Raw genomic sequence first — 27292 nt, forward strand, 5'->3', positions numbered from 1 at the left:
AAAGTTTTATAGAGATTTGTCATGCTGCATACCACGCTCTATCAGTGACACTTCATACATGAAAACTGGGCCAGAGAAGAAGGGCTGCAGGAATCGGAGTGGAGTCTCGAGTGCCAGACTGCAGACGGGTCATTCTCAGTAGTCCTACATGCACTAGTCATGATTCATAATATCTATGAATGGTTCCGGCTGCTTTTCGCAGATCAAAAGTAGATCAGAAACGTTGGAAACCCCTGGTAGTCACAATCTTGGTGTGTCACATTTCAGACAGCTCTGTCAAAAAGGAAGTGGGGCTGAAAATCATGTTCATTTGCTATTAGAGATTAGATAAATCTGCTTGAAATTTGACAGACACCATGTGAAGCTGAAGGAATCAATCCCACTTTTCATTCGGATCCGTTAAAGGAAAATTTGGAAAAGGGGTCAAACATGGTTTGATTTTCTAGGAAATTTTGTATAGTTCAGTGAATCTGCATGAACTATGGGCTATGGACAGAGTGTATATGTCACACAGAGGGTTGGCTATTTTGGAATATAGAAGCACATGCACTAAAAATTTGATAGGAAAGTTAGATTTATTTTGCTCATTAGGCATTAATGTATGTTTAATAAACTCAGACATTCACCCCAGAAAAAATATTTTATGACGTTAAGATCATGAAGCAAAACGAAACAACCACTGAAACTGGCAGTTAAAATTAGCTCATGGCCTCCCATGTGTGTCTCATGACTCCATACATGCTATCACTAATGGAATGTTAAGTGACATCATCAAATACATCACTAATGGCATCTCAGAAAACTTTATTGATGGCATCGAGGTCGTCAGCAGCATTCTGTCAAGCATGTGGGCTTTGGGTTTGTGCACCTTGGAATAATTGGCCAACCTCCGTGGTTTTTTTAATGTTCCGCTTCCTAACCATACAAAAACGTAAGTATGTTTTCCAGCGAATTTTGATTTATTTTTATTTTATGTTAATCTCATATGTGAAAAACAGCCCATCCCCAAAAGTTTTTTCTGTTGAAATAAGTGCATATGTAATAATCACACGTCTTCACCGGAAAAAAACGCTCTTGTTAAGCATCTGTGCCAATATCTTGGATGCAGCGAAGAGCTATGTTACCCTCAATAACGTGCCACTCAGAATAAGACATGGTAATGGAAAGATACTTGCATATCTACACAGAGATTTTTCCTGCATTGTCTAAGAATAAATACTCTGTGAATACCTGCAATAGAATATTTTACTTATGCACTAAATGTTAGTTATATAAAGAAATTCTTAGCAGACCATCTTCCACTGATATGCCTGAACAGACCTCTCCTGAATTTTAAAAAGAAAAGCAACACCAAAATAACAATGTGTTTAAATATATTTATTGGTTTGTTGAGATAAAGTAAAAGGATGGAAGATGGATACTATGGTTTACTGCTGTAGTTGACAAATATTGTAAGAAAGAGCAGTGGTCATTGTGCTTTGCACGGGTGGGTTCAGATCCTATCCTCGTCGCCAGTGTTTTGTTGGTAGTCACACTGGAGTCTGATGTAGTTAATAAAACAGGGCTATTGTCAAATCTTTTACACCACTTCCAACAGCTCCTTGCCAGGCTTATCTCCCAGACATCTGTCCAAGATTTAAACCAACACAGCTTGAGAAGAAACAGGCATTCTCTATATATCTAGTGCTCTGATGGTAACACAAACAAAGGGCTACGTGCTAGATGTACGACCATAGTAAATTGCGACTTGCAATATACTATGTATGTCAGAGACACTGATTGAGATTCTCAATTGGGTCGCAAAATGCGAGGCTCGTTAATATTAATGAGGCACTCTCATTTGGCGACCCCATTGTAAACGGTTGGCCCTCCCAGGAATGGTGGCCTGCTGGGCTCAGCAGACCACCATGTCTGGAACTGCTTTTAAATAAAGCAGTTTTTAAAAAACAAAATGCAGCCCGTTTTCCTTAAAGGAAAACGGGCTGCATTTAAAAAAACTTAAAAAGAAACGTTTTTGTTTCTTTTTAGTGCATGCAGTGGTCCCTGGGACCACTGTCAACCCTTAAAAAATATTTTCGTATGCATTTTCAAGGGGGAAGGGGTCCCCTGGGGACCCCTTCCCATTTGCGATTACACTATAACCTACTTGAAGTAAGTGGTAATTTGCAAGTGTTTCGCGACCGCAATTGTGGTTGCAAAACATTCATAGACGGCTCATGAGTTGCTATTAGGAAGGGAATGCCCATTCCTAATAGCGAGTCGCAAAACCTATTTTGCAAGTGGGTAATTGATTAGCGAGTCGCAAAATAGGTTTTGTACATTGGCCAAACGTTTTTAGTGTGCGCAAACGGGTCTAAAACCCGTTTGCGCACGCTAAAAAACGACTTACATCTGACCCGACATGTGCACAATGTATTAACCCAGAACAAACTATTTAATGATGGCACCCTCTGCAATGTGCAATATTTTGGCCCTGTTCTTTATATACTGTCATAACGATCAACAAAAGGTTAAATTAGTAATGAAGAAGGAAGTGAGAGACAGTTGCTAGAGTCTTATACTTTCGCAAATCTGCATGTCCCCTATTAGATCACATTCTTAATGCTGTAGAAAGCTAAGATATCCCATACTGGACCACCTATTGTTTAGCTTTGAAAGGTTAACATTAACTGAGAGCCATTTATTTTTTAGCTTAAATGTGAACAAGTCACCATCACCTTCACTCCATTGACTATTCTGGGATTTGGAAGGGGAGTTACTAACGTTCCAGTTGTGTAATTAAGACTCTGGTGTGTTACATAGGTGTGCTAAGATATTTGAAGTATACATACCAATTATGGTTGTTTTGTAAATTAGTAGAAATGAGCATTCAAATAAAATAACTAACGAACATTGGACACTCCCTGTGAGTAATTTGAGTTCCAGTTGACCAACAATTTGTATTCCAGTTCATTCATATGCACTGCATTTTCTTATTGTCACTGGACTTTTGGAATTCTAATTTGACCAAACAGAATATCAAACGAGCAGTCAAATTCTTAAATTCTGTAAACATTAGTGAATCTGAGTGTATTCCAATGGTCACCTCTTCAGCGCTTTCAGATGGTTAAATTCAGAACTCATCCCCTGCAGATATGACATTTCGAATGGTATTTTTGATGGTCATGCTTGGTCATCTCTTTTCCTTGTTTACTAGGAGCGCCCTTCGACCCGATGATCAGGATAGCTGCTGCAGCGTCTAATGTTACATGCACAATGTTATTTGGAGACCGGTTCGATGCAGAAGATGAATCTTTCCTGACACAGGTCGGCATAGCAATAGAAACCTTTGCCTACTGGGGAACACAGGAATTCCAGGTACGTATTTAATGCCATCAATAAACAGTGTTTTTGTTCTCTTTTTTGGGGGTGTTTGATGGACTCAAAAGAACCACTCCTATAGGACTCTGTGACATAAATCACAACATGGACCTTCCTGACTCTGATTAATGTGATCACATGATGTTCAGTTAGAGAGAATTAATTTAATTATTACATTTTGCAGCTCTGAAGTTGTGTTAAGGCACTGGTAGAAGTTCATCGGCCTAGAAGAGGTAGGGAAGAAGGCTTCACATGAGTAACCTGGATTCTGCTAATTACTAGGCTAATAGTTCTAACCATTCGATAAGAAGACTGATCTCATTAAGAGCTGTCTGGGTGCTGTTTTTTGCTGGTTTCAACAAAACCAGCTGAAATGCAACTCTGACAAATCGGAGGTTCTCTTCTTTGGTTGTCCACCGGACCCCTGTTGGAAGTCCTGATGGCCGGCGGCTATGTACCCTCCCTCTGCCGACACCAGGTTGGCTAAGAATCTTGGAGTTAAGATCGACAACGGCTTGACTCTTAAACCTCAGATTCTAGGCCTGGTTGGACAATGCTTCGGGATACTAAAAATGCTCAGGAAATTTCTCCCCCTCTTATCCATTGCCCACAGGAAGAGCACGGTGCAAGCCCTGGTGGGATCTAGGCTTGACTGTGCTAATGTGCTCTACCTCGGTCTTCCTGAGTATCTCCTATCGCGCTTGCAGGTGGTGCAGAATTCGGCTGCCCGAGTAATCTTTAGCCTTGGCCGGAGGGCCCATGCTACGGGACTGCTGAAATCCCTCCATTGGTTACCGATTCGGAAACGTATAGAGTTTAAGGCCTTGACCACTGATTTCAAGGCACTCCATGGCACTGGCGCTTGTTATTTGAGGAAGAGGATCGGATTTAACTATCCGTCCAGAGCCTTACTTTCGGCGTCTCTGTCCCTGGCCACTGTCCCGGCAATTAGGCATGCTCGGATCGGGGGTCGCTCTTTCAAATATCTCGCACCCCGGGCCTGTAATGCACTGCCGCTGTCACTAAGAAAGAGTGAGAATTTACTGTCTTTCAGGAAAGATCTTAAAACGTGGCTGTTCAGCAAATAATCTTCCTTTACCGTGGGGGCTGTGTTGTGTTGAGTCTGATAGCGCCGGGACACTCTGCATGAGTAGCTGAGCGCTCAATAAAACTCCAATTAACATAACATAACATAACATCTTAAGGCATGATCCTGGAGTGAAGCGGGGAGGAAGTGATGTGGGGATTGAGTGGGGGAATTGTGTGTGTGTCTGTCTGTCTGTCTGTCTATGCTGTAGGCATGCAGTGGGTTGACTGGTTGGTCTGCAGAGTGATGGCAATGTAAAACACTTGTATTTAGATCTCAAATATAGTGTGCAGACAAAGGAAACTTTCTTTAAAATAAATACTCCAACCAGCCAAGAACTAGGAGCATAACTGTCATTAGTGTAGCAGGCACAGTGTCAATGGGACACAACAAAGCGAGGGGGGAGCGCACCACCAAATTATATGAAATTGGGTTTATAGTGGTTTCTTGTAAGTGTTCATTAAAGTCAGTGCGAAGGTAAATAAGTCTGAATGTAGTGACTGTGCATCGGAATAGGTCCATATTTTAAGACAGGGTTGAGTTTGGAGAGGGGCAGAGGTTGTGTTCCTAGTGTAAAAGAATCATATAACATGGTCATTGAATTAAAGATAAGGTCTTCTACGTAGAACTTAAATGCTGCGGCTGTCTGGGGGTATCTGTATCAACAAATATTTTAGCAACACTTGTTGACTTGAGATGTTTAGGAATCTGTTGCAATCCTACCTGTACATGCATCCAGAGAGTGGAGTGCCAAACTACATGAGGTCCTTACAGAGTCATCTTTTGATAGTGATATCATAGTTTGCACATGTTCTGTAATTTGATGCATGTCCCATTAATGTTGACTACACTTATCTTCTGGCCTCCTTGTTTACCTTACTGACGAGATTCCTTTAAAGGTCATGTGGGTAGTACATGTTACTGCACTGGGCAGAACTAAAGGTGCATCTTCCATTTTTAGGTCTCGCCTGTCAATGCGCTTGCGCATTGAGCTTGCGAGAATATAGGGGCTTATCCAGAGCTTAACCAAACTGGTGATTTCATGCAGTGCCCGTGAAAAGCAAGCTCAATGCGCAAGCGCATTGACATAAAAAGCGCGTGCACATTAAAGCCAGCCATCTGTTCCCCAGCTTGGTGCCTCCAGCAGCTCTTCAAAGGTATCCGCTCCGCCCCTTGCTGCATCAAAGGCTTTCATTTCGCGGCCGCGTTTTTTACTTTCATTTCGCGTGCGCGTTTTTTTTTCTGCCCCTGTTGTGCCGCCCGACTTGTTTAACTTGTTTTTCTTGTTCTTTCAACCAGTGGCTCTCCGTCGCCTCCCCCCCCCGCCCCTTTATTTACTCTCCTCACTTCGGCACTTTTTTCTTTCCCTTCTGGGTCCTCCCTTTCAGCCCTTTCAGCCCTTCACTTACACACCCCCACAGCCCCCTCTCCCCATCTCTCATCACCCCCACTCCTCAGTCTCAATCTTTTTTTCTCTTCAGCTACTGTCGACTACTTCTTGTTCTGACATGCTAAGATCGCGCCTGAGATCGACTTACTTTTCTGCTAGTTTTGACCCCAAGATATCTTAATTTAGAACGGAAGCAGTCCAAGACTGTTGTTGTGTTATGCGGGTGATCTGTGCAGTGCTTTATGCCAGATAAAGGGCACCTCCAAGCGCTAGAGGTTCGGTTGAGATGGAAAGAGCATTATGCATGAAGGTATCAAATATATGAGGTTGTCAAAAGTAAGACCAAGACTGAAAACTTTCTCTTTTCCCAACATGGTGTCGACCCCAGTTAGATCGGTTCTCTGTAATGCAACATGTGAGGAAACTGCTTCATGGCGCTCTTGTGTGCTCGTCGGAGACATTCTTCGTTTCTTATCAGCATGTTTATACCACTTTCTGCCACTTGTATGACTGCCTGTTTAACTTGTTTTTCTTGTTCTTTCAACCCGTGGCTCTCAGTTGCCTCCACCCCCTCCCTGCCCCGCCCCTTTCTTTACTCTCCTCACTTTAACCCGTGGCTCTCCGTCGCCTCCCCCCCGCCCCTTTCTTTACTCTCCTCACTTCGGCACTTTTTTCTTTCCCTTCTGGGTCCTCCCTTTCAGCCCTTCACTTACACACCCCCACACCCCCCTCTCCCCATCTCTCATCACCCCCACTCCTCAGTCTCAATCTTTTTTTTTCTCTTCAGCTACTGTCGACGACTTCTTGTTCTGACATGCTAAGATCGCGCCTGAGATCGACTTACTTTTCTGCTAGTGTTGACCCCAAGATATCTTAATTTAGAACGGAAGCAATCCAAGACTGTCGTTGTGTTATGCGGGTGATCTGTGCAGTGCTTTATGCCAGATAAAGGGCACCTCCAAGTGCTAGAGGTTCGGTTGAGATGGAAAGAGCAATATGCATGAAGGTATCAAATATATGAGGCTGTCAAAAGTAAGACCAAGACTGAAAACTTTCTCTCTTCCCAACATGGTGTCGACCCCAGTTAGATCGGTTCTCTGTAATGCAACATGTGAGGAAACTGCTTTATGGCGCTCTTGTGTGCTCATGTGTGCTCGTCGGAGACATGTCATGTCAATTATTTTTTGTCCACTACCATAGTGGTCATCTGTGAGCAGCCGTCTTATTGGCGCCATGCTTTCAGATTTTTGTTCTATTCTTTCTGCATTAAAATACGTGATTCTACAGTGCCATATGTAACAAGCGTTTTAACATTTATTTTCTTAGGATATATTAAACGCCATGCGTTCATTAGGCGCGAAGCAGGAGGCTGCTGTTTGGACGCGGCCTAGAAGTTGGCCTGATGTTTTAAACATGGCGTTGCACAGTAGCAAATTTTATTTAATTGAATAAATTACTTTTCTGCCAAACACCTCTGTATTATTGTAAGGTGATACCTTACAAGCTATTCGTGCTGCCATTGTAAAAAATAAATACACTAAAGATTGGGCGTCTTACTTGCGTCAGCGCCACGCATTCATTAAGCACAGAGCTGAACGCCACGCGTTCATTAGACTTGAAACTCGAGGCTGCTAAACTGCAAGTCTCTGACCTTTTTATCCAGTCATGTGTACCTCTGCCATGTCTTCTTTCAGGCCTTTGGTAGCCAGTTGGTTTCTAGTCACCCACCTGGGGTTGCTTGCGTTTTTCCTCCTGTACGTCATGTACATACAAAACATGTTGCATTACAAATGCTGTAGGTGTCACATTTGAAAAGGTTAAAAGTATTGGCATTGTAAATGACAAAGCTATTAATTTTGCTATTTTCAAGACCAACACATAAAAAAAATTGTCATTTACAAAACCAATAGCTCCAACTTTTCTAATGCGAGACCTATTGCATTTCCAATGCTTGTTTTAACTAGAAACTTGCATTACAACACATGAACAATATTGCAATACATTCAAATAGCTAGTTGGGCACGTACACAGGTCACCCATAGGTCTAAATGTCAACTAGGTGGCGTTACGTGGGTGGAATCCCAACTGGTTGACAAAACCCCAACAAAGAAGAAGGTATCATTTTGGTATCATTTAATTCTGGAGGAGATGGATGGCGATTTCCAACTGCCTGAAACCCTATGGGCGACATCTTTTCCTGATATGGAGGTGGGAAGTCTTTGGACTTCCTCTTTTAATCTGTTATGGGATATTCTCAAACCAGCATGGCTCCGAAGAAACCATATTTTTGTATTGCATAGGGCGTATTATTCGCCCCAAAGGCTCTCTAAATGTTCGACAGACCGTCCAGTTTCCTGTGCATGATGTGGGGCAATTGCAGCATCTGATCTACACATGTTTTATGAATGTCCACTTTTAACGCCTTTCTGGTACTCCATTAGTACATGTCTTACAGCTAGCCTGGGTTGTCCGGTTACCTTGAACCCGGCCTTAATAATTTTTGGAGTCACGGAAGGGGTAGTTGGTGTCCCAAAAAGCCTGCTCTTTTATGCAATCCTTTTGGCAAGGAGGGAAATTTGTATTAAATGGAAAGACTCTGCTCCTCCCTCCTTTTTCAATTGGCAGGCTTCTATATTACAGGTCTCGAGACTCGACCTATTAAGATCTGGCAAGCTTAACAAAAGAGCATTTTGGCACCTTCTAAAATGGGCACAGTTTATGACCAATTACGTTTTTTTTTTTTTTTCCCGTTTGTTCCAATGATTACGCTGTTTTTGGTCATCCCCTTCATCTCTGCTGGCAGAACCCAGACCGGTCTGACTGCGCCCAGGTTGTGGATACTCCGGTGCAGCAAAACATTACCCCTAATGGTCTCTGTGAGTGGGTCCAGGAGAGTTCGACTTCACTATTTGGTGGGTAGGTTTATTCCATGCCTTCCAAACCAGATCACTGAGGTAGTGTGTCACTCTCGACTTATTCTTACAACGTGGCCAGGGTAGAAAATGAGGACCAAAAAAATATATATATATTGCAACCAATACATCGACCTAACCACTACATCTCATGGTAAAGGTAGCTAATAGAGGTGGAGTTAAGAGCAGTAAATGTACACTTATCTTTTGACATAGTTAATAGAGTATATTTGTTGCTTGATATTATCAATGTTGATGTCGTAACATGCAACTTGCCCTCCCCACTTGCATGGGATAAATACAGTAAATATACACTTCCTCAGCTACATAGGTCTATAAAAATGTCACATTTTGTTTGATATAATCTATTTATTGAGGATTCAACCAAAATAAAATATATAACTTAACATTTGGAATAAAACGTTATTTGCTTATTTGGTACCACAATATTTTCATATAATGTATTGCACTTGTGGTATTTCTAAATGTCAAAAAGCAAGCTCAGGTTTTCCCTTGTGCATCACTGTTGCTTAAAAGGCCGATGCCTGACACATAGGTTGTATTTTTTGGTTCCCTTAAGTTAAACATCTGGCAGTACAGTACAGTGGAAATCTGTTTGACTCCCAACAGTTATTGAATATTTGCACAGTCAAAAATGAGCACCTGAATGATTCTGATTTACATTTTTTTAATCCAGTATTCCCACCCGCAGTGCCAGAAGGTTTTCTTCCTATTGCCCTCCTTCAAGGCTTCGTGAAGCAAGCTGACCTTATGCCCTGGACCACCTAGATATTTATTTGAGGTGTAGGAGATAAAATGCAGTAACAAATCTTTCATCCTCTGGAAGCTACTAATCCTAGCTTAATTGTTTATTTCTTTAAGGCCATTTAAAATGAAAGACTACTTTTGAGGTGCATCTCTCTCCTATCCATAGCATCCCTCACTCAACACATAAAACCATGACATTAGGAAAAAAATGAAAGCTGCACAAGTCTTTACCTTGGTGACAGCAAAACATAAAGGGCCAGATGTAGGTAATTTCCATTTACCGATTCATAAATACCGACTCATACCGAATCGGTATTTCTGAATTGGTAAATGGTATGTAGCACAAAAATCGGTAATTGTTACCGATTCGGTATGACTCGGTAACCCAAATCGGTAAATACCGAATCGGACAATTGCGAGTCGGTAAATTCCGAGTCGGTGAAACCCAAGCATCCCTATGGGCCTCCTGGCCCATAGGAATGAATGGGATTTACAGAATCGGATAAATCCGAATCGGTAATTACCGATTCGGTAATTACCGAATCGGTAAATACCTATTCGGGAGTTTGAAACAAGCCATGTGAGCCTGCCAACCAATCAGGGACCCCCTCTACATCCCACAACCAAGGCCCTGAGAATCCAACCAATCAGATTGAAGCACTCCACCCCAGTACCTGGGAGTGGCCACACTCATGCAGGTGCAAACCAACAGAACAAACATTTTCGTAGAGGTGAGAGGAGCAGAGCATCCACAGGCAAGCAGTGCTACAGAATGGAGTCACATGAAGGCCAAAAGGATGGTGGGGAGAGAAAAAGGAAGATCAAGTCCAGCCCAGAGGAACTACAGGTGGCTGTAGAGGAAATTGTAAGCCACTAAAGCCAAATTTTCGGGAGACAGTCTCTGCATCTTGCAGAGACTGTGAAGAGGAACATTTGGATATCCATACAGGGCAAAGTGAATGCCATTGGTGTGACCCACCGGGAGATTGAGGACATAAAAAAGCGGTGGTATGACCTGCGCATCGTGAAAAAAAAAAGATTGCAGCCCAGAAAAAGGATGCTGGTGAGACTGGAGGTGGCAGGAGCAAAGCACCTAGCTGACAGCGATTGAGGAGCTAGTGGAAACCACCATGGAGCCAGAATGCATCCATGGTATAGGAGACCTGGACAGCACAGCAAAAGCTACAAAGAAGCAAGGTAAGAGGCATGTACCCTTATCCACAACCATCAACCTGGCCTGTACCCCACTGTGTAGATTCATCATACTGCATAACAACTCAGACTTGGTGGCAGCAATGCATCATGGTAGACGTAGTCATGAATACATATATGCAAAGCATCCACCACATGACTCTGCAAGGCATGCCACACACATCACCAAACACACATTGTGCACTGGGTAAAGTTGTGTAGACTATTTATTTATGAACTACACACAGATGAACAACAACATTGACCCTATGTCAATTTCATTCCACAGGAGAGTCCTCATGCAGTTCAGCACCACCAAGGGAGGAGAGGGCACCAGCACCTAAGAGAGGGGAGAAAGAGAAGAGAAAATCTGGTCACAGCGCGGTAGAAGGAGGCAACGACACCACCCAGGCAGCCTCATCACCAGACCGACCCACAACACCTGTCCCACTTTCACCTCTGTTGTTTGGATCTCCAGACCTGTCAAACACACCCATTGCAATGTCCAGGGCGTCCATGCCGGGAGGGGCAAGTACTCCACCTCTCTCACGCTTCGTTCACAGTGAAACTGAGGCGGAAATCAAGCCCGCTCCGCGAAGCATGGATCAAACACGTCTAAACAGCTACTGACGACAGTGCAGGTAAACAACCACCATCGCGCCTCACAGCCAAACCAGACTATGCAGGTTTTGAAACTAAGCGCGCGTGTTTTATTTCTTTTTATTCACAGCCCCTGAATGCGCACCTTGGTGAAAACCTTTGAATTCCCGACTTTTCGAGCCTAGATCATTGCAAATTTGGTTCAATTGCTAAAGGTAGGCTTTGGTTGGACACAGGGTGAGTGTCTCTCTTTCTGAAATAGTTCGTCAGACTAAGTATCCCTTTTGATTATTTCCACAGAACCAATACAGGTCCTGAGGAGAACCCCATTATTCATACGGGTTCGAAACGCGTCGACCACCTTCCCACGTATCTGGTCTACATTTTTTGCGTTACAAATCAGCATATGCATCAACTTCTTTAAAAAGAACATTTCCACTCAGAAATTCAGTTAAAAAGCTCTTCAAAAATTCCCTATAAAAGCTCTAGGGATTCATCCTACTGATTCATGACCGATACGTGGTTTCATGTATTTTTGCATTTGTGTATTGAATTGTCTTTTGTTTTGTATTGTTCCACTGACTTTTGTGTTTGCAAGTATTTTGTATGATTGGAAGGCCACGAATGTCGAGAATGTGTAAATAATTTTGTTCACATGTAAATATTGTTCACGGTACATACAGATTTACAAAATTGTCGTTCTTTCCATGCACTATAAATATTGTGTAATTTTTGAATTGAAATAATTGTTGAAATGAGGAATAAATTCCCAGCTGCTAAATGAACATGCAGGTTGTTTATGCTTTATTCTAAACACCGGCCAGATTCATTCCTGCCTGTTAATTAATAATCTTTCTCAGCATAGGCGCTTGTGTTGCTTTCTAGTTCAGTTTGGCTCAGCCGTGCTGAGTAACGAGCCAAGACCCTTGTGTGTTTTTTGGGAGGGGCAAGTAGGCATGAGGAGCCCCCTCAGAGGATCCTGCAAACCTCTGAATCTGAGGATGAGGATGATATCCCCCACAGGAATGCACCTGTGGCTGACAGGGCTGGACCACCGATAGCAGCAGGCGCTGCGCGCACCAGTGTTCTGGGCAGGAGGGCACGTGAGGGTGGGGAGGGACAGGAAGGGGAGAGCGTCTTCTGTGGCCTGGAGGCCACAATGGTGAAGGTACAGCGCCAGCAGGCCAAAGCACTGTTAGCCATGCATAGGCAGGTTCGCTGCATGAACAGTAAAATGTCCAACATGGACAAGGGCATAGGCCACATTGCATCAAGTCTGGATGTAATTGCAAAGGGGATTACAGACCTCTCCACATACATGGGAGTACTGTCGGATAAGCTGGACAGAGATCATCTGCAGCGTGCCAGGGATCGACAGTATATGCGCCAACAAACAAAGGCCATGAACAGATTTGCAACAAGTACCTCACTACTGTGCAGATGCTCTATTTCCATGCAGGATGCAGTAGTGCACTGCTGCACAGACTTGACACGGGGCATGGGAAGAGTGACCTCTGCGATGGAGCAGATGCTCAACACTAACACTGGCAATGCTGGTGACACAGGTGTGGAGGAGACAGAGGGGTCAAGCAGCAGGAGTGGCTCTAGCACACCAGTTCCGGAGGTGCGCAGGAGCGGCAGGCGCAGCCATGCAGAGTCAGGCCCCAGCAGGGAATCTGGAAGCCAGGCTCAACAATCTCACAATGTGGTGCGTGGACGTAAGCACTGACCTATGCTGCTGATTGACTCAACTGCACACAGTGACGGCAACTGAGCAGGAGCAGCCAGAGACATTGACTTAGAATAATTAAGCCTTTACCGATGTGACTATGATGATGTAGTGAAGATTAAACTACACTTGTCAAACACTACACCTGTCTATGTGTCATACATTACCTAGAAATATCGACGTGTAATTTCTGTCCGTCTCAATCTACCATCTAGTGCTGCTGGTCCTGTTGCCTGGGGCTCTGCATGTTCTTGGTCATCATCGATGTTCTTGTGATGTGTTAACTCCACCTCTGTGCCTTCCTTGGTAGCAAGATTGTGCAAAATGGCACAGGTCACTATTATCTTGCAACACAGGATGGGGGCGTACTGTCGAGCACCTCCACTCTTGTGGAGGCAGCAGAACCTGCTCTTGAGGAGTCCAAATGTTCGCTCCACTACGTTGCGAGTAGGCCTGTGTGCCACATTGTATCGCCTTTCGGCTCTGTTGGTTGGGTTGAGGTACGGTGTGAGCACAAAGGAACGCAGGGCATGTGCACTATCACCTGGGAGGGAATGAGAGGTACATGAGTTACAATCACATTGCACATTCAGCTGCCATTCATCACAGGGTGTGTTACACTTATTTACCTAGCAGATATCCATCTCCAAAATCTCCAGCAACTAGTCGTGTGTAAATTCCGCTGTTCTGGAAAATGTAGGAGTCGTGCGTGCTTCCAGGAAATTTGGCCACTATGTCGGTGATGATGTTGCCAGCATTGCATATCACCTGCACATTGAGGGAGTGCGTAGACTTACGGTTTCTGTATATGTGTTCGGTGGCTGCAGGTGGGCATAGGGGAATGTGGGTGCCATCTATGCAGCCTATCACATGCGGGAAGTGTGCCAGTCCATAAAAATCAGTTTTGGTTTTTGCAAGTTCCACAGGTGTGTCAGGGAACCGGATGTAATGTCCCATTCTCTGCGTCATGGCATCCAGGAACTTCCTGAAAAAACGGGACAGACAGCTCTGGGATGCACCTCCTACTGCAGCTATCACACTCTGGTAGCTCCCAGAGGCCAGCAGGTGTAAGCTACACAGCACCTGGACATGGGGTGGGATGGCGTGGGCCCTGGGTGTTGGGTGATCCAGGTATGGGTGGAGGTCCCTTATTAGGTCCATGATGGTTCTGTAGTGCAGCCTGTACCTCTGGAGTATCTCAGGCTCAGTCAATTGGAACAGAGGGATCCTCTGCCTGTACACCTGCTCCTCATTTTGCCATACCCTCAGACCTGCAGCCTGTAGCCTTCGCCTCCTCGCAATCACATAGAGTGCCGCCATTTTAGCAACACTGTTGCATTTTGGGCCCTTATTTATACCCTGCACATGGTTACCACCTGCTTTCAGTCCATGGTAAATACCGACTCTTAAATACCGATTTTCATGAAATTCAGTATTTTTGGCCTTTCCTACATCTCGATGGGCATTTTTTTCCGAATTTTTATTTACCGATTCGGTGAATAAGGACTCGGTAAATAAGGTATCGGTAAATACCGATTCGGTAAATATGTATTCGGAAAATACAGAATCGGTATTTTACCGATTCATATGTACCGATTCGGTATATTTTTGACACCTACATCTCTTTTTCTCAATACCGGTCGGTAACGGCCGATTTTACCGATTTGGGGCCGTTACCGACCGGTATTTGGATTCCTACATCTGGCCCAAAGACTCTAAGGCGGAACATTGAAAACATTGATTTACTCTCAACCATTGGAATGTCAACAGAAAGCTAAGATGTGCATGACTGCATATGAAACTACTGAAATCTAACCAGAGGATCAAACTGTATAGATGTATCTTAGTGAAGAATGGTTTTAAGATGTTTAGGCACATACACATGAAATAACATGGTCATGTGATTTTGTACTTTAAAGTAGTTTGTGTTAAGAAATACAATGTTTTGTGCAAAATAAACGGTTGGACGTATGTTCTTCCTTGATTTACAAGGTCTGGTATAGGTTTGTTGTGTGTATTTATGTTTTACTCCCCTGAATCAAAAAAGTAGATACTGGGTACTTTCTAATATTTTAATGGACTTCCAATTGTGTATCCATATTGCCTGCCAATCCCTCACATTGGCCCCTGCCACCATTTGTGTTTACTACACTTAACTAGGACTATGGATTGTACAATACATTTCTAAATACATGTTCCAGCAGGTATGGATAATCCTAATGCAAGGCTTGAGCTTTATTTTAAAATATTTTCACTTTGAGTGAGTTTTAAGGGCATTCCTTCTTTTAAGCATGAAAACAATACATTTGACTTCGAGTAGGGGGAAATAATCTATAAATGTCATTTACACATTAAGGTGAGATATTCTATTCCTTCTTTCATATGGCGATAAAGCACTCAGGAGACGGTCTCAGACTGCAAATAAAAACACAATAGGATCACAAACCTCATACCTTGTCACACGTATTTTTTGTGAAATTAACATTAAAGTAAAGAGCATGAACTATAAGCCATAGCAACATTAGAGGCTTAATTTATTTGAGAGCCTGACATGTTGACAAGAATGAATCATAAATCACAGCAACATTAATTCCCTTATTACAGGGCCCTTGTAACTCCTGATGTGGACCTGGAATCCCCATACAACAGGATGTAGTAATTAGCTGGAACAGGAATACTACACAATTATGAGTTTCATCCTGATGAATGGGAAATAACTGCAGAAACAGATGTTTGTGCACCGATTCCCACATGTTTTCCCTGCATTCCAGGCCTCTTTGTTAAAATGCTGGAGTTACCTGGAAAGATAGGGGAGATGGTACTGGTCAGTAATCGGAGTAGATCTAAGAGCAGGAGGCAATGTACCTTAAGAGAACATTCATGGCACTCAAGTTAGGTGGGTGAAACATAGCAGGAAACTATATTTTCTTCATGAGAATAGGCGGTAGACAGAAAAGACATGGGACTGATGGAGTAGAAGAAACTGAGGTGGGATCTTCCAGTTTACTGAAGAACACCTAGTAAACTTTACATCCAAATGCAATTTTCTTCATATGTGCCAACTCAAAGTTCTCAGATTGAAATTGTTAAAACTGCTATATAGCGATTCATACACCGTTTACTAATGTCTTCAATACTCATCATCCACAGCTCTACAATGCATTCCCCAATATTGTGAAGAGGCTACCAGGAGCACACGTGAAGATGTTCGAGAATGCAGAGAAGCTACACGCCTTCCTAAGAGAACAAGTTGAGAACCACGCAGCCACCCGGCAGCCAGACTGCCCAAGGGATTTTGTGGACTCATTTCTCAACAAGCTAGATGAGGTATGTGCAGTTTGGAAACATGAATCTCTCTGCTTATCATCATGGCTATGTACAGGTTTATGTGCAAGCAGGCATATTCTCAGACATTTCTGCATGGTAGCATTGAAAGCAGACTCAACTGTCGTTCCTGAAATATAAAAATAAATCTGGTCTGATTTGGTATCCTACGCATACAAATAGACTGATTCCATTCAATCAAGAACACAGCTGGTAGACCAATAGAGGAAGGGCAAAATAGCAACACATTATTGAGAAGCAGGCTGGTCCATAGGGAAGCCAGGGCATTTTCTGACTGGTTATTATCCTTGATATTCTGGTAGGTCCATGACAATACAGATGTCTGTGATACCTTGTCACGTACTCCCCCCACCATGTTTGTTGGGGTTGAAAATAGTTATTAGTTGGGCTATTATTGATGTGTTAAGTGCATAGTTTACTTTGCATTCTAGGATTGTCAATTTTGCTCTTCCTTTTGTATGTACCGGCCTGAACGTCCCAACATAAAATGTGTATTTTGCTATTATGCAAGGAATTATGGGAAGTATTACAGATGCTGCAATGCCTCCACACAGCTATGTTAATGCAATTAAATGGTACAAAAATGGGTTTTGTGCCAAAGTGGTGCACATGTGTGTGTCACCATTACATGTTACACTTATTTAAAATCTTCATCTTTCTTTGAGCATATGTCACTGTTAACCCTGTTTCCCTTGGGTTCTTTTTAATGTAAGATAGGTAAGAGTGGCTCCTTCCTTTCGAGGGGTTTTAAAGGCACATATTGCTAATGCCTTGCATACAATATCTTTGAACTCCCGGGACTGAAATATCCTCACACCTCCTTCAGCAGAGAGTTGGGTCTGCTGCTCTCACCATGTACTCTGGATTATTTTTCCCTGGGTAAGGGCATAGGGGCTGAAGAATCTGCTCACTGTACTGGAGAAAAAATGGCAGTATAGGTTTGCGCCAGGTCTGATCCACAGAGATTGAGGCACATCCATTTTCAGGCGAGCTTACTATGTAGACTACCATTCCAGATGGGCTCTGGATTAAACTGAGAATGTAAGAATTGCTATGTGTCATATATAGCTGTGTATGGACAGAACAATAGGACAGACTGCTTGCTCTCGATTGACATTTATAGTCAGGTGGTTGAAATACCATTCAGAAATCTTCATGAAGAGAAGAGGATCATCCCAGCATGGAGTTAGATGGTCTACTAAGTGAGTTTAAATACTGCTGCTAAATCCCCATTGGATTGTAAAGCCTACAGTTACATGGTGCTATCTACTCATGATGGTAGCCATCCCTGGGGAGAGGAAGGCATATCTTGCTGATGTTTCTAGTCAGAAGACCCAAAGAGAGCTGCTTCTACTGTGTTTGCAAGGCTTGGCTATACCCCATTACATGCAGCATCCACACTCACTTGATGGTTGTCCCATCTGCACCAAGTTCTCCTGCACCATTGTTGTTGCTATTGTTATTAGGCATTTTTATAGGTCACAGCTACCATTAGTATTTCACATTGCAATATACTATATCCAATGATTTGGCTGCAGAGTGGCCTGTGTTAGAGTTTGGTATCATGTGTGATTATTTGAATGGTGCATGGTATTGCACAAATGAAAGATGTTCTTAGGTGTGCCTGAGTATGGAAGATGTGGAAAGGGGTAAAGGCACTCATGTATCTAATTGAATTTTTATATAGATTTATAAAGCATGAACTAGGCCTCGTGGTGGGTTGGCACATTATGCGCGACAGAGTTTTGCTTTGGGGAATATAAAAAATAATCATTTGCTTCTAGAAGAATGTGTGCCTCCAAGGATCTTGATGTTCCATGTCGAGCATTACATGTTCCCTGCCAAGCATTTGAGAGTGTTTAGATGCATAAACTTGTAAATTACACAAATAATTTTAAATTGTAACTTACTTCCAAAGGGAAGCCGTTGGAAGTCCTTTACCACTAAGATTATATTATCTTTTCTGCCTATTGCAGCAACCAAATTTGATATGGTCTAAAAGACTGTTTTCAGTGGCACCAGTCTGGATTTGGGGGTCCCTGTTTGAAGTGTTTATCTGTAATGAATCTTGTTCAGATCCAAGGATTTGAACCATTAGTTTTAGGGTTACTTATGATAAACAGTTACACTTTTGTACCATCAGCAGTTGACAATAGGCCTCTTTCACAGTGTTCAGGAGATGATTATCAATGGGAAATCTATTGTCAAAGATAAAACTTAAAGATTTAGTTTGTGTGACCATATTAGATGAGAATCGGGATGAGTAAGGTATGTAACTCAGATGTCATTCTCAGGTGAGAGCAGGAAGGATTCAGTGTGGTCATGGTTGAGGCAGGGTTTGTATCGAGACACTCAGCCTTTGATTTGGTTCTGTTTATTCTGAGTTATATCTTGGAGGCATGAGCATAGTGGCGTAATTAATACCACCTTTGTTCAGGAGGTGTCGCAGTGGTTCTATGTATGGATTTAACATATGGGGAGTGCAGAAAGACAGCCCTTATGCTATATGGAGGAGAGTGGTGCTTGCTCATATGGATGTTCATTTTTCTGTTGATAACATGCAAACCATTTCAAAACTGTGAGGCTTATTATGAGTAGGGCTGATTTTCCCCTGATTTTCTTCATCCCCCAGAGTTACCAATATTGCTGGAGTCGGTAATTCTCAGGGGGGAGAATACTTCCCATTACATGTTTTTAGAAAATACCATGGGAGTCAAAGTTTCTGTGCCAATTCCTGCATGGTTTCCCTCAGGGATTCATCTGGGGATATCTGGTGCTTTCAGCATCCAAGAAACTTGTAATTGTAATGGTCTTGGTATCATCGGTACCACTCTGAGGGCCCGTTGTAGGTAAATCTTTTTTTCCACTTCTTAAATACCGATTCAAACCGAATCGGTATTTAAGAAGTGGTAAAAAAGAGGAGGGCAGATGAGGGTAATTTTATTTTTATAATTACCGAATCGGAAGGAATCTGTATTTACCGATTCGGTAAATACAGAATCGGTAATGCCCATTGATTCCATTGGGCATTGAAGCCCATAGGAATCAATGGGCATTACCGAATCGGTATTTACCAAATCGGTAAATACCGAATTTTGCAAGGGTGCAGGGGGTGTCACTTTGACACCCTCTGGCACCCCAATTACAGGCATGTGTGCCATGTGGCACACAGACATGCCCTAAGGGCATGTCTGTGTGTCACATGGCACAGGTGTGCATGCACAGATGTGCATGCACACCTGGATCGGTATTTTACCACCCAATTGGATTGGGTGGATCGGTTGTTTGCAGTGCCACCTACATGTGAGATTTAACGAATCGGTAAAATTACCAATTCGGTATTTTACAGAATCGGTAAATTTACCAACTCGGTAAATTTACCAATTCTGTAAAAAAGGTCCCCTACATCTCAATGACCCATTTACCAGTCGGTAACGGCCGAATTCGGCCGTTACCGACCGGTAATGGCCACCTACATCGGGCCCTGAATGTCCTCAACTTCCAGTTTCTTCTGCATGGTGTATAGGAAGATGCTATGGTTCGTAGATTGGAAGGTTACAGAGAGAATCAGAAAGATAGGGAGAATGGATTCTTAATGGTTTAATAATGTTGGGAGAACTGTCCGTTACCTGAAGTGCACTGGTTTCTGTACTGTAGCTTGGTCTGAGACGCGATTGGAAGTCACCTACGAGGTTATTTTGCACTAAGTCATCTCTCACGATTGGATTTCAACTTCCAGGTTATTTTCCACTTAGTCATCTCTCAGTTCGTTTGCCACACAGTTTTCCAATTGGGAGCCTGGTGATGGGCATATAGTTATCTTGTTCTATGGGATTATTACTAGGTTTTTAAGAAGTGGGTTAACATGTCTAGTGTTTAGGGAATCCGGTATGGTACCAAGCTTAACCCCTTAGCTGCGAGGTGTTTTCCCCCGCTGTGCGGGGGTGGGTGGGGTGCGCGCGGCGCCGCTGTGCTGGTGACTAGCTCGGCTCGTCATGAAGCACAGCGGAGCTGCCCTCATGACGAGTTGAGCTCGTCACAGCCACACCCGTTTTCGAACATTCAGCACAGCGGGGAACTTATCCCCGCGTGCGAACGTTCCAACGGTTGTGACGAGCTCAGCTTGTCATGAGGGCAGCTCAACCGTCCCTCATGACGAGCTCAGCTCGTTACTAGCACACAAGGGGTTAATGAAGGCTTTATAGGTTTGGGTAAACGTTAATGCTAGCAAGGTGGGGATTGGGTTGGTAATGTGAGATGACTGGTTGGAGTAATATTGTTGATGAATTTGAGTTTTGATGATCTGGTTTTTAACTTTTACTGGATTTCTGTGGTGTCAGTTTGTAGTTGTTGAGCCCTGTTAGCTTATGAAATGTAAGAGATTTGCGAGTGAATATTTGGCCATTTATGAAGCAGTTGTCTTTGCATGCCTTGGATCTTTCTGCAGTTTACACCCTATCTTATTTAGAAAAAAATTAAAGAGTTTGTTTCGTCAGATTGTAGCCTAACTGATTAAGAGATAACTAACATAGTCTGCTTTGAAAATATTCGTTTTTGTATAGTCGCTCCTTCCTTAGTTGAGGATGTAGAGACTATTGGTGGATTTTTATTTTGCAGTTTTCGTTCAATAGTTCTGACTATTTATCTGAGATTAGCATTTTGCTGATTGCACTTTAACAGTGCTTATGGATAACAGTATTTAACAAACAAGGTCCATATCTCATTCATTTTACATGATGGAGTACTGCTTAGGAGGATTACTCACTCCAACCACTGCACTGGTCAAAATGGTTAACATCCTTGGTCCAAATTTCATCTGTTTTAGGCAGGCTTTCTCTTTTACAGAATGTATAGTTTAAATGTGCTGGGAATTGAATAGATATATGTTCCAGGCATTGCTCAGTAAATGTAAAATTTTCACCTGATCATATACAGCGCTGCGCTATGCTACCTTTTTGCTAATTTGCTCTATAGAAATACCATAAACATAGACACATGGATTATGGTAGAAACAATTCTGAAAAGAAGTGAGACAGTTGTTTCTCAGTGGTTAAGAATTGCAACATAGCAAATCTATTTGCTTATAGTGTTACAAAATAATTGAAGATTAGTATCAGCACATAAAATCTTTAAGGACAATTGCAACACTCAGTTAAAAACAACAACAACAATTACTACCTCCGTTAAAGTTATCTGGGAGGCTACACACACACACATTAGCCCAAGTTCAAATTGTATATTTCTTAACTACAAGGCTTAATATACAGTTACATAGCAGTAGAAACAAAGGGCAGTCTAGCAAATGATAAATAATATCAAATATAAATTGGAGACACAAATTCTTATTGTGTTTGCCAGGCTGGAATAACCTCTGTCATTTATTGGAAGGTCTGAAAGTGTATTCATCTATATGGTAGACTCTGTAGGTAGAAGGAAAACCACAGTGACACTGCCAAGGTAAGAATGGAGATAAAGAACATTTTCTAGACAAGTGACCAAATAATATTGCTATGATAATAAGCAACGTCAAACAAGATTTACTGTGCTTAAGCTGAAAATGGACTTGTCCAAGATATTTATTTTACTTGAGTAGTCAAATCCAAGGCAAAGGTACTAGATCCTTGTACCAGTGAATTCCAATATATGTAAATCCAATATATTGTTTATCTTGAGGAGAACAAGCCCTCAAATTATAACTAGTAAAATTATATAGCGTATCGCATGCCATGAGATGAAACTGCAGTCTCTCAGCTTGGAAACATCAAAGCATTGGCAGGTAGCGGAAGTAAATGGCACAAGCATCATCCTTCTAATTGTAGTTCTAGGGTCTTAGGATAAAAGTTTGTCTCTGTTAAAAAAATCTGCATTATTAATTTGCTTAGATAGGTTCTTACCAAGAAATCAGTCAAAGGTCCACCATACACATTATGAGAATGGTAGAGACCATTTTCTGTGGCCAGTACTTTAGTTCAAAAAAAAGAAATACTTCCCTGACCCAACAATATGTAATTAAAACACAGTAGTTAATAATACATCAAGTTATTGAATACTATATTCAATGTGTACAGTCAAAAAGCATTTTATGAAAGAATCTTAGATTAAAACTTGAGCAACATATGACATCACAATTATGACAACATGAATAGTTTAAAATACAGTTTGTATAAAACGGGGAAATTAATCAGCTACAATTTACACATACAGTTATGACTAGCATAATAGAGACAACAACATATGTAAGACACAACACATTGTCATTTACTAATGCACATCATATGGGACGAATATTAAAAAACACAGCTAGTGATACATTGAACTAATCTGTATCTACATGTCTATGTTAGTCCTTAGATTGTGCCTGCAGAAGCGTCAACGCGTTTCGATGGTTTAAAGCTTATATTCCCATTTTATCAAGACACAATGATTTTGTTTCTCTCACATGTCAATCCTGGTTTCACTCCCCTGTGTGAAGCAAATATATACAATCATTGATTCAAATAATGCATCCTTATCTTTATTTCAACAATTTCATAACATGATGACCTGCTTTTTTCTTTACAGCATCCAAATACCATGATTCTCTTCCTAGCATACACATCTGTACCCTTCTATTGTTACCTAAATGCATGTGGATACCACCCTCCCCTTTGTTTTGGGGAACATCCATTACGACGCTGTGTTTACACCGCACTACCATTACAACGCTAGTTTTACAATGCAAGTCGTTACCAGGACTTGCGCTGGAGGGCGCTCTAGGCTAAGGAATAGTAGATTTACTATTCCAACACCTTCCCTACTGTAAGTAGGCTGGTGTTGGAATAGTAAATCTTACTATTCCTAAGTCCTGCACCCTACAGGGCAAGTGGTGGTAACGACTTGCGTTGTAAAACCAGCGCTGTAATGGTAGTGCGGTGTAAACACCGCGTTGTATTGACATACAACCCTTTGTTTTCCATCACCAAGGTCAATGTTACACTCTCCTCCTATTTTGCTACCATTCTAGATAGTTTTCCTATTATTTGGGGACATTCTAATAAATTTTTTACCCTTGAGGAATATAAATTGTAATAAGTACCTTAATTCATTGGGTTTCATGCGATTTAATTATTCTTCAATCACTCATCTTTTTATATACGTGGCAGATCCTATAAAAAAATAAATACAGGAATACATGGTCAGGGGAAACCGATATTTTTGACTTTGAATGGTTCAGTGCCTCCCTGTTTCTAGATTTAATGGGAGCCATGTGATGTACCCTTAAATCAGATACCTCACCTTAATCATTCATGGATTCACGGCGTCCTCGTGCTTATAGTTCGTTTCATTTAAAAAAGGAAATCCAACAAATTATTATTTGTAATATTCCTCCTGGACGGTTATTACGCCAGCCAGCCCTTGTAAGTTCTGGTGATATTAATGAGCAATTCTAAATGATCCGCTGCAGTCCTAATACAATACTATGCAGGTAGTAATGCAAGAATCAGGCACTTTGCACTGTAAAAATAATGCAGTTCGTTATGCAACAATCAAGCAGTTCATAATACCAAAATAGTGCAATGCGTAACGCAGCAATCAGGTAGGTCGTTATGCAAACTAACACAATGCGTAATACAACAATCAGGTAGTTCGTTATGCAAAAATAGGGCAATGCGTAAGGCAACAATCAGGTAGTTCGTAATGCAGAAATAATGCAATGTGTAATACACTAATCGGGTAGTTTGTAATGCAGAAATAATGCAATGCGGAAAACACTTAAGGTAGTTTGTAATGCAGAGATAATGCAATGCATAATACACTTCAGGTAGTTTGTAATGCAGAAATAATGCAAAGCGTTATAAACTCCAGCACCGATCACGGTGCCTTAGGCGGTCTCTCTGCCCCTCGTACTGACTCGCGGTCAGCTTCCATCACAGATGCCCCCACATGGGTATGATGTAGACCAACAGTGCAGCTCTGCACTCCGGTCCTGGTACTGCCCCTCCTTGGCAAGTACGGGCCACGATACGAGCCAAAGCAGAGGCTTGCGCTGCAGGAATGGGAGAAGCCGAGAGCGTCTCCTTCCGAGACCCCACCCCACCCCAGGCGGCGACACACGTTACCGAGGGGGTGCGACCTCACTCTCCTCGCCTCCTCCTGCGAATTGGCCCTCCGATTCAACTTGTGGATTCCGGGCGGTGGAACTCGGGCCTCCCTATTTTGTTTGAGGTCCCGCACTGGCAGTGGCGAGCTCGGGCCGGCGGCTCAGCTCCTCTGGGGCTGCCGGTTCGGGCCGCTGGTACTATGAAGATCTCAGGCTGCAACAAGGCACACGCACACAGCGTCGCTGAGATTCACTTTGGCTTCGGTTGTGCACAATCACAGGGCACTCCTCCCAAAGGTCTCAGGCTGCACGAAGCAAACACACACAGCGTCGCTGAGACTCACTTGGACTCCGGGTGCACCATAACAGGGCAGTCCTCACGAAGGTCTCAGGCTGCACAAAGCAAACGCATACAGCGTCGCTGAGACTCACTTGGACTCCGGGTGCACCATAACAGGGCAGTCCTCACGAAGGTCTCAGGCTACACAAAGCACACGCACACAGCATCGCTGAGACTCCCTTGGACTCCAGGTGCACGATAACAGGGCAATACTCGCGAAGGTCTCAGGCTGCACAAAGCACACACACAGCGTCGCTGAGACTCACTTGGACTCCGGGTGCACAACAACAGGACAATCCTTACGAAGGGCCCAGGCTGCAAAAAGCACACACACACAGCGCAGCTGAGACTCGCTTTGACACCGGGTGCCCATGATCACAAGGCAATTCTTACGAGGGTCTCAGGCTGCAAAACGCACACACATGCAACGTTGCTGAGACTCTCCAGGAAACTTTAATGTTCCTGAGTTTCCGCAACAGGGAGCCAGCTCATCTCAGGCCCTTGGGATAAGTTACTTCAGGACACCGCACACAGCAAAGTCCTTTCAAGCAGGGGGGGGGGCACAGCACACAGCAAAGTCCCTCTAGCCTCTACTTGGTTAAAGCAGCAAACTGCAGGCCAGCCTCAGAACACACAGCAAGGGTCAGTCCTTTCCTTCAGTCTCTTCAGCTGTTTCTTCCTTGGCAGAGGTTCCTATTGACAATAAGTAGTTTCAATCCTTTACAGTCTTGAACAGTTCCATTCCTCCATTCCATTCTAATCCAATGTTCAGGGGCTTTAGCTCTCATAGTTATACCCCTAAATTTGTTCGAAGTATTTGTGTTCAGGGTGGCAATGACCCCTGTTCAAACCAGTTCTGGGTGCCTCCCTGCCAGTGACACCTTCATCCTTTGATTAGTGGGGGTCTGGATTCTCAATCACTCAGCAGGAGATGGGAGTATTGTTTTATGGCAGCAACCCAGGCCTCTTCACCTCTAGGGGCTACTCCTCCCCCCACACTCCAGATGCAGGTCAGCCTATTGCTGTCTCACCTCCTCCCCTGGGTCAAGATATTCCCCAGATCTTATCACTTTCAAATACAGACAGTCAATCCACAACCAGGCAGAGACACACCGAAATGTTAGGGCACAAAAACACAGCCACTTCTAAAAGAGTGGTTTCTAAACACACAATGCAAAAACCACCTTCATAAAAAGGTGTGTTATTACATTGTGAGTTCTGGCATACTAAACTTCACCTCTCTATCGTAAGCCTTTGGGAAGGTAGGCTGGAAAACATATTACCTAGCCTCCCTTTTCTGTCCTATGGGCAATATGGCCTTTCAACAGTGAAAAACGAAATGGAGAGTATTTCACTTTCAGGAAATGGTACACACCTTAGTACATGTCCTACCTTTCACATGCACTGCACCCTGCCCAGGGGGTACCTTGGACCTACCATAGGGGTGCCTGATGTGCATAGAGAGGGAAGGGTAAGGCCTGGCAAGTGGGTGCACTTGTCAGGACAACATGGCAGTTTAACAAATATGCACGTAGGCACTGCAATGGCAGGCCTGATTTTTGTCTTTAAGGCTACTGGTGTGGGTGGCACAATAAAGTGCTGCAGGTCCACTAGTAGCATTTCCATTACTAACCCTGGCACACATAGTGCACTTTACTATGGACTTTACTAGTAAGGCAAACATAACAATCATGGACAACTAATTACCATTGCACTTTACACAAGGAGCACTTGCACTTTGACACTGATCAGCAGTGGCAAAGTGCCCAAAGCATCTAAGTTGGCCACACTATGTCAGAAAAAAGGTCTGGGGGAAAGCAAAAGGTTTAGGGAACATTAGCCAAAACGGGCCAAGTCCAACCAATATCATCAAAGTTTACAAAAACAAATTACTTATTTGAAGCTCAGTTGAGCTATTCAAGGTCCTTTCTTTGTCAATAAGTAAGCAGAGTTTGTCTAAGCATAAATGAAGCATACATGCAATCACATTTTGTATTTACTGTATGTGCAGCTCTTGCCTGAAAGTTTCAGATTAATGTAAATTGCACCCCTGAAGTATGGCTCACGTTGGTATCAATTACAATTTTTTTGAAGTAAATTTAAACTAACTGGAATTCTTGACCCCATCTGGTATTAAAACTGAATTTTCCATTCCAGGAGACCTGGAATGCTGGATTATCCATCCCTCTATAAAAGAATCCCAACTATCTTCTCTGAGAATAGTTTAGAAGACAAGGTAAATAGGACAGCACAAGGAAAAGAGTATGCCTCTTGAATAAGTACAAAATACCACCCAAGTAAATTTATTGCATTTAGTGCCTATCACATTTGCATCATGATTTGAATTTTCAGAAACAGAACAATATTGGTTATATGCTTTCTAATCATCGAAATTCAGCTGTGCAGGAATGGCAAGTCAGAGAGAGCAATTCAAGACCTTCAAGAATGATCGGAGTCACAGTAATTTAACGTTGGTAAAAAATCTTCATA

At 42.8% G+C, this 27292-nt stretch overlaps 1 protein-coding gene across 1 annotated transcript in view; it reads left to right on the top strand.

Annotated features, from left to right (window-relative positions):
• LOC144770291 (cytochrome P450 2B2-like) overlaps positions 1-27292 on the top strand; it is a 393669-nt gene that overhangs the window by 242843 nt on the left and 123534 nt on the right. The window contains exons 4-5 of the mRNA XM_078654687.1: positions 3197-3357; positions 16188-16364. Coding sequence (XP_078510813.1) covers positions 3197-3357; positions 16188-16364 — 338 coding nt within the window. The remainder of the gene's footprint in view (positions 1-3196; positions 3358-16187; positions 16365-27292) is intronic.

This window comes from Lissotriton helveticus, chromosome 7 (assembly GCF_964261635.1).
Source record: "Lissotriton helveticus chromosome 7, aLisHel1.1, whole genome shotgun sequence".
In the NCBI taxonomy this organism is placed as follows: domain Eukaryota; kingdom Metazoa; phylum Chordata; class Amphibia; order Caudata; family Salamandridae; genus Lissotriton; species Lissotriton helveticus.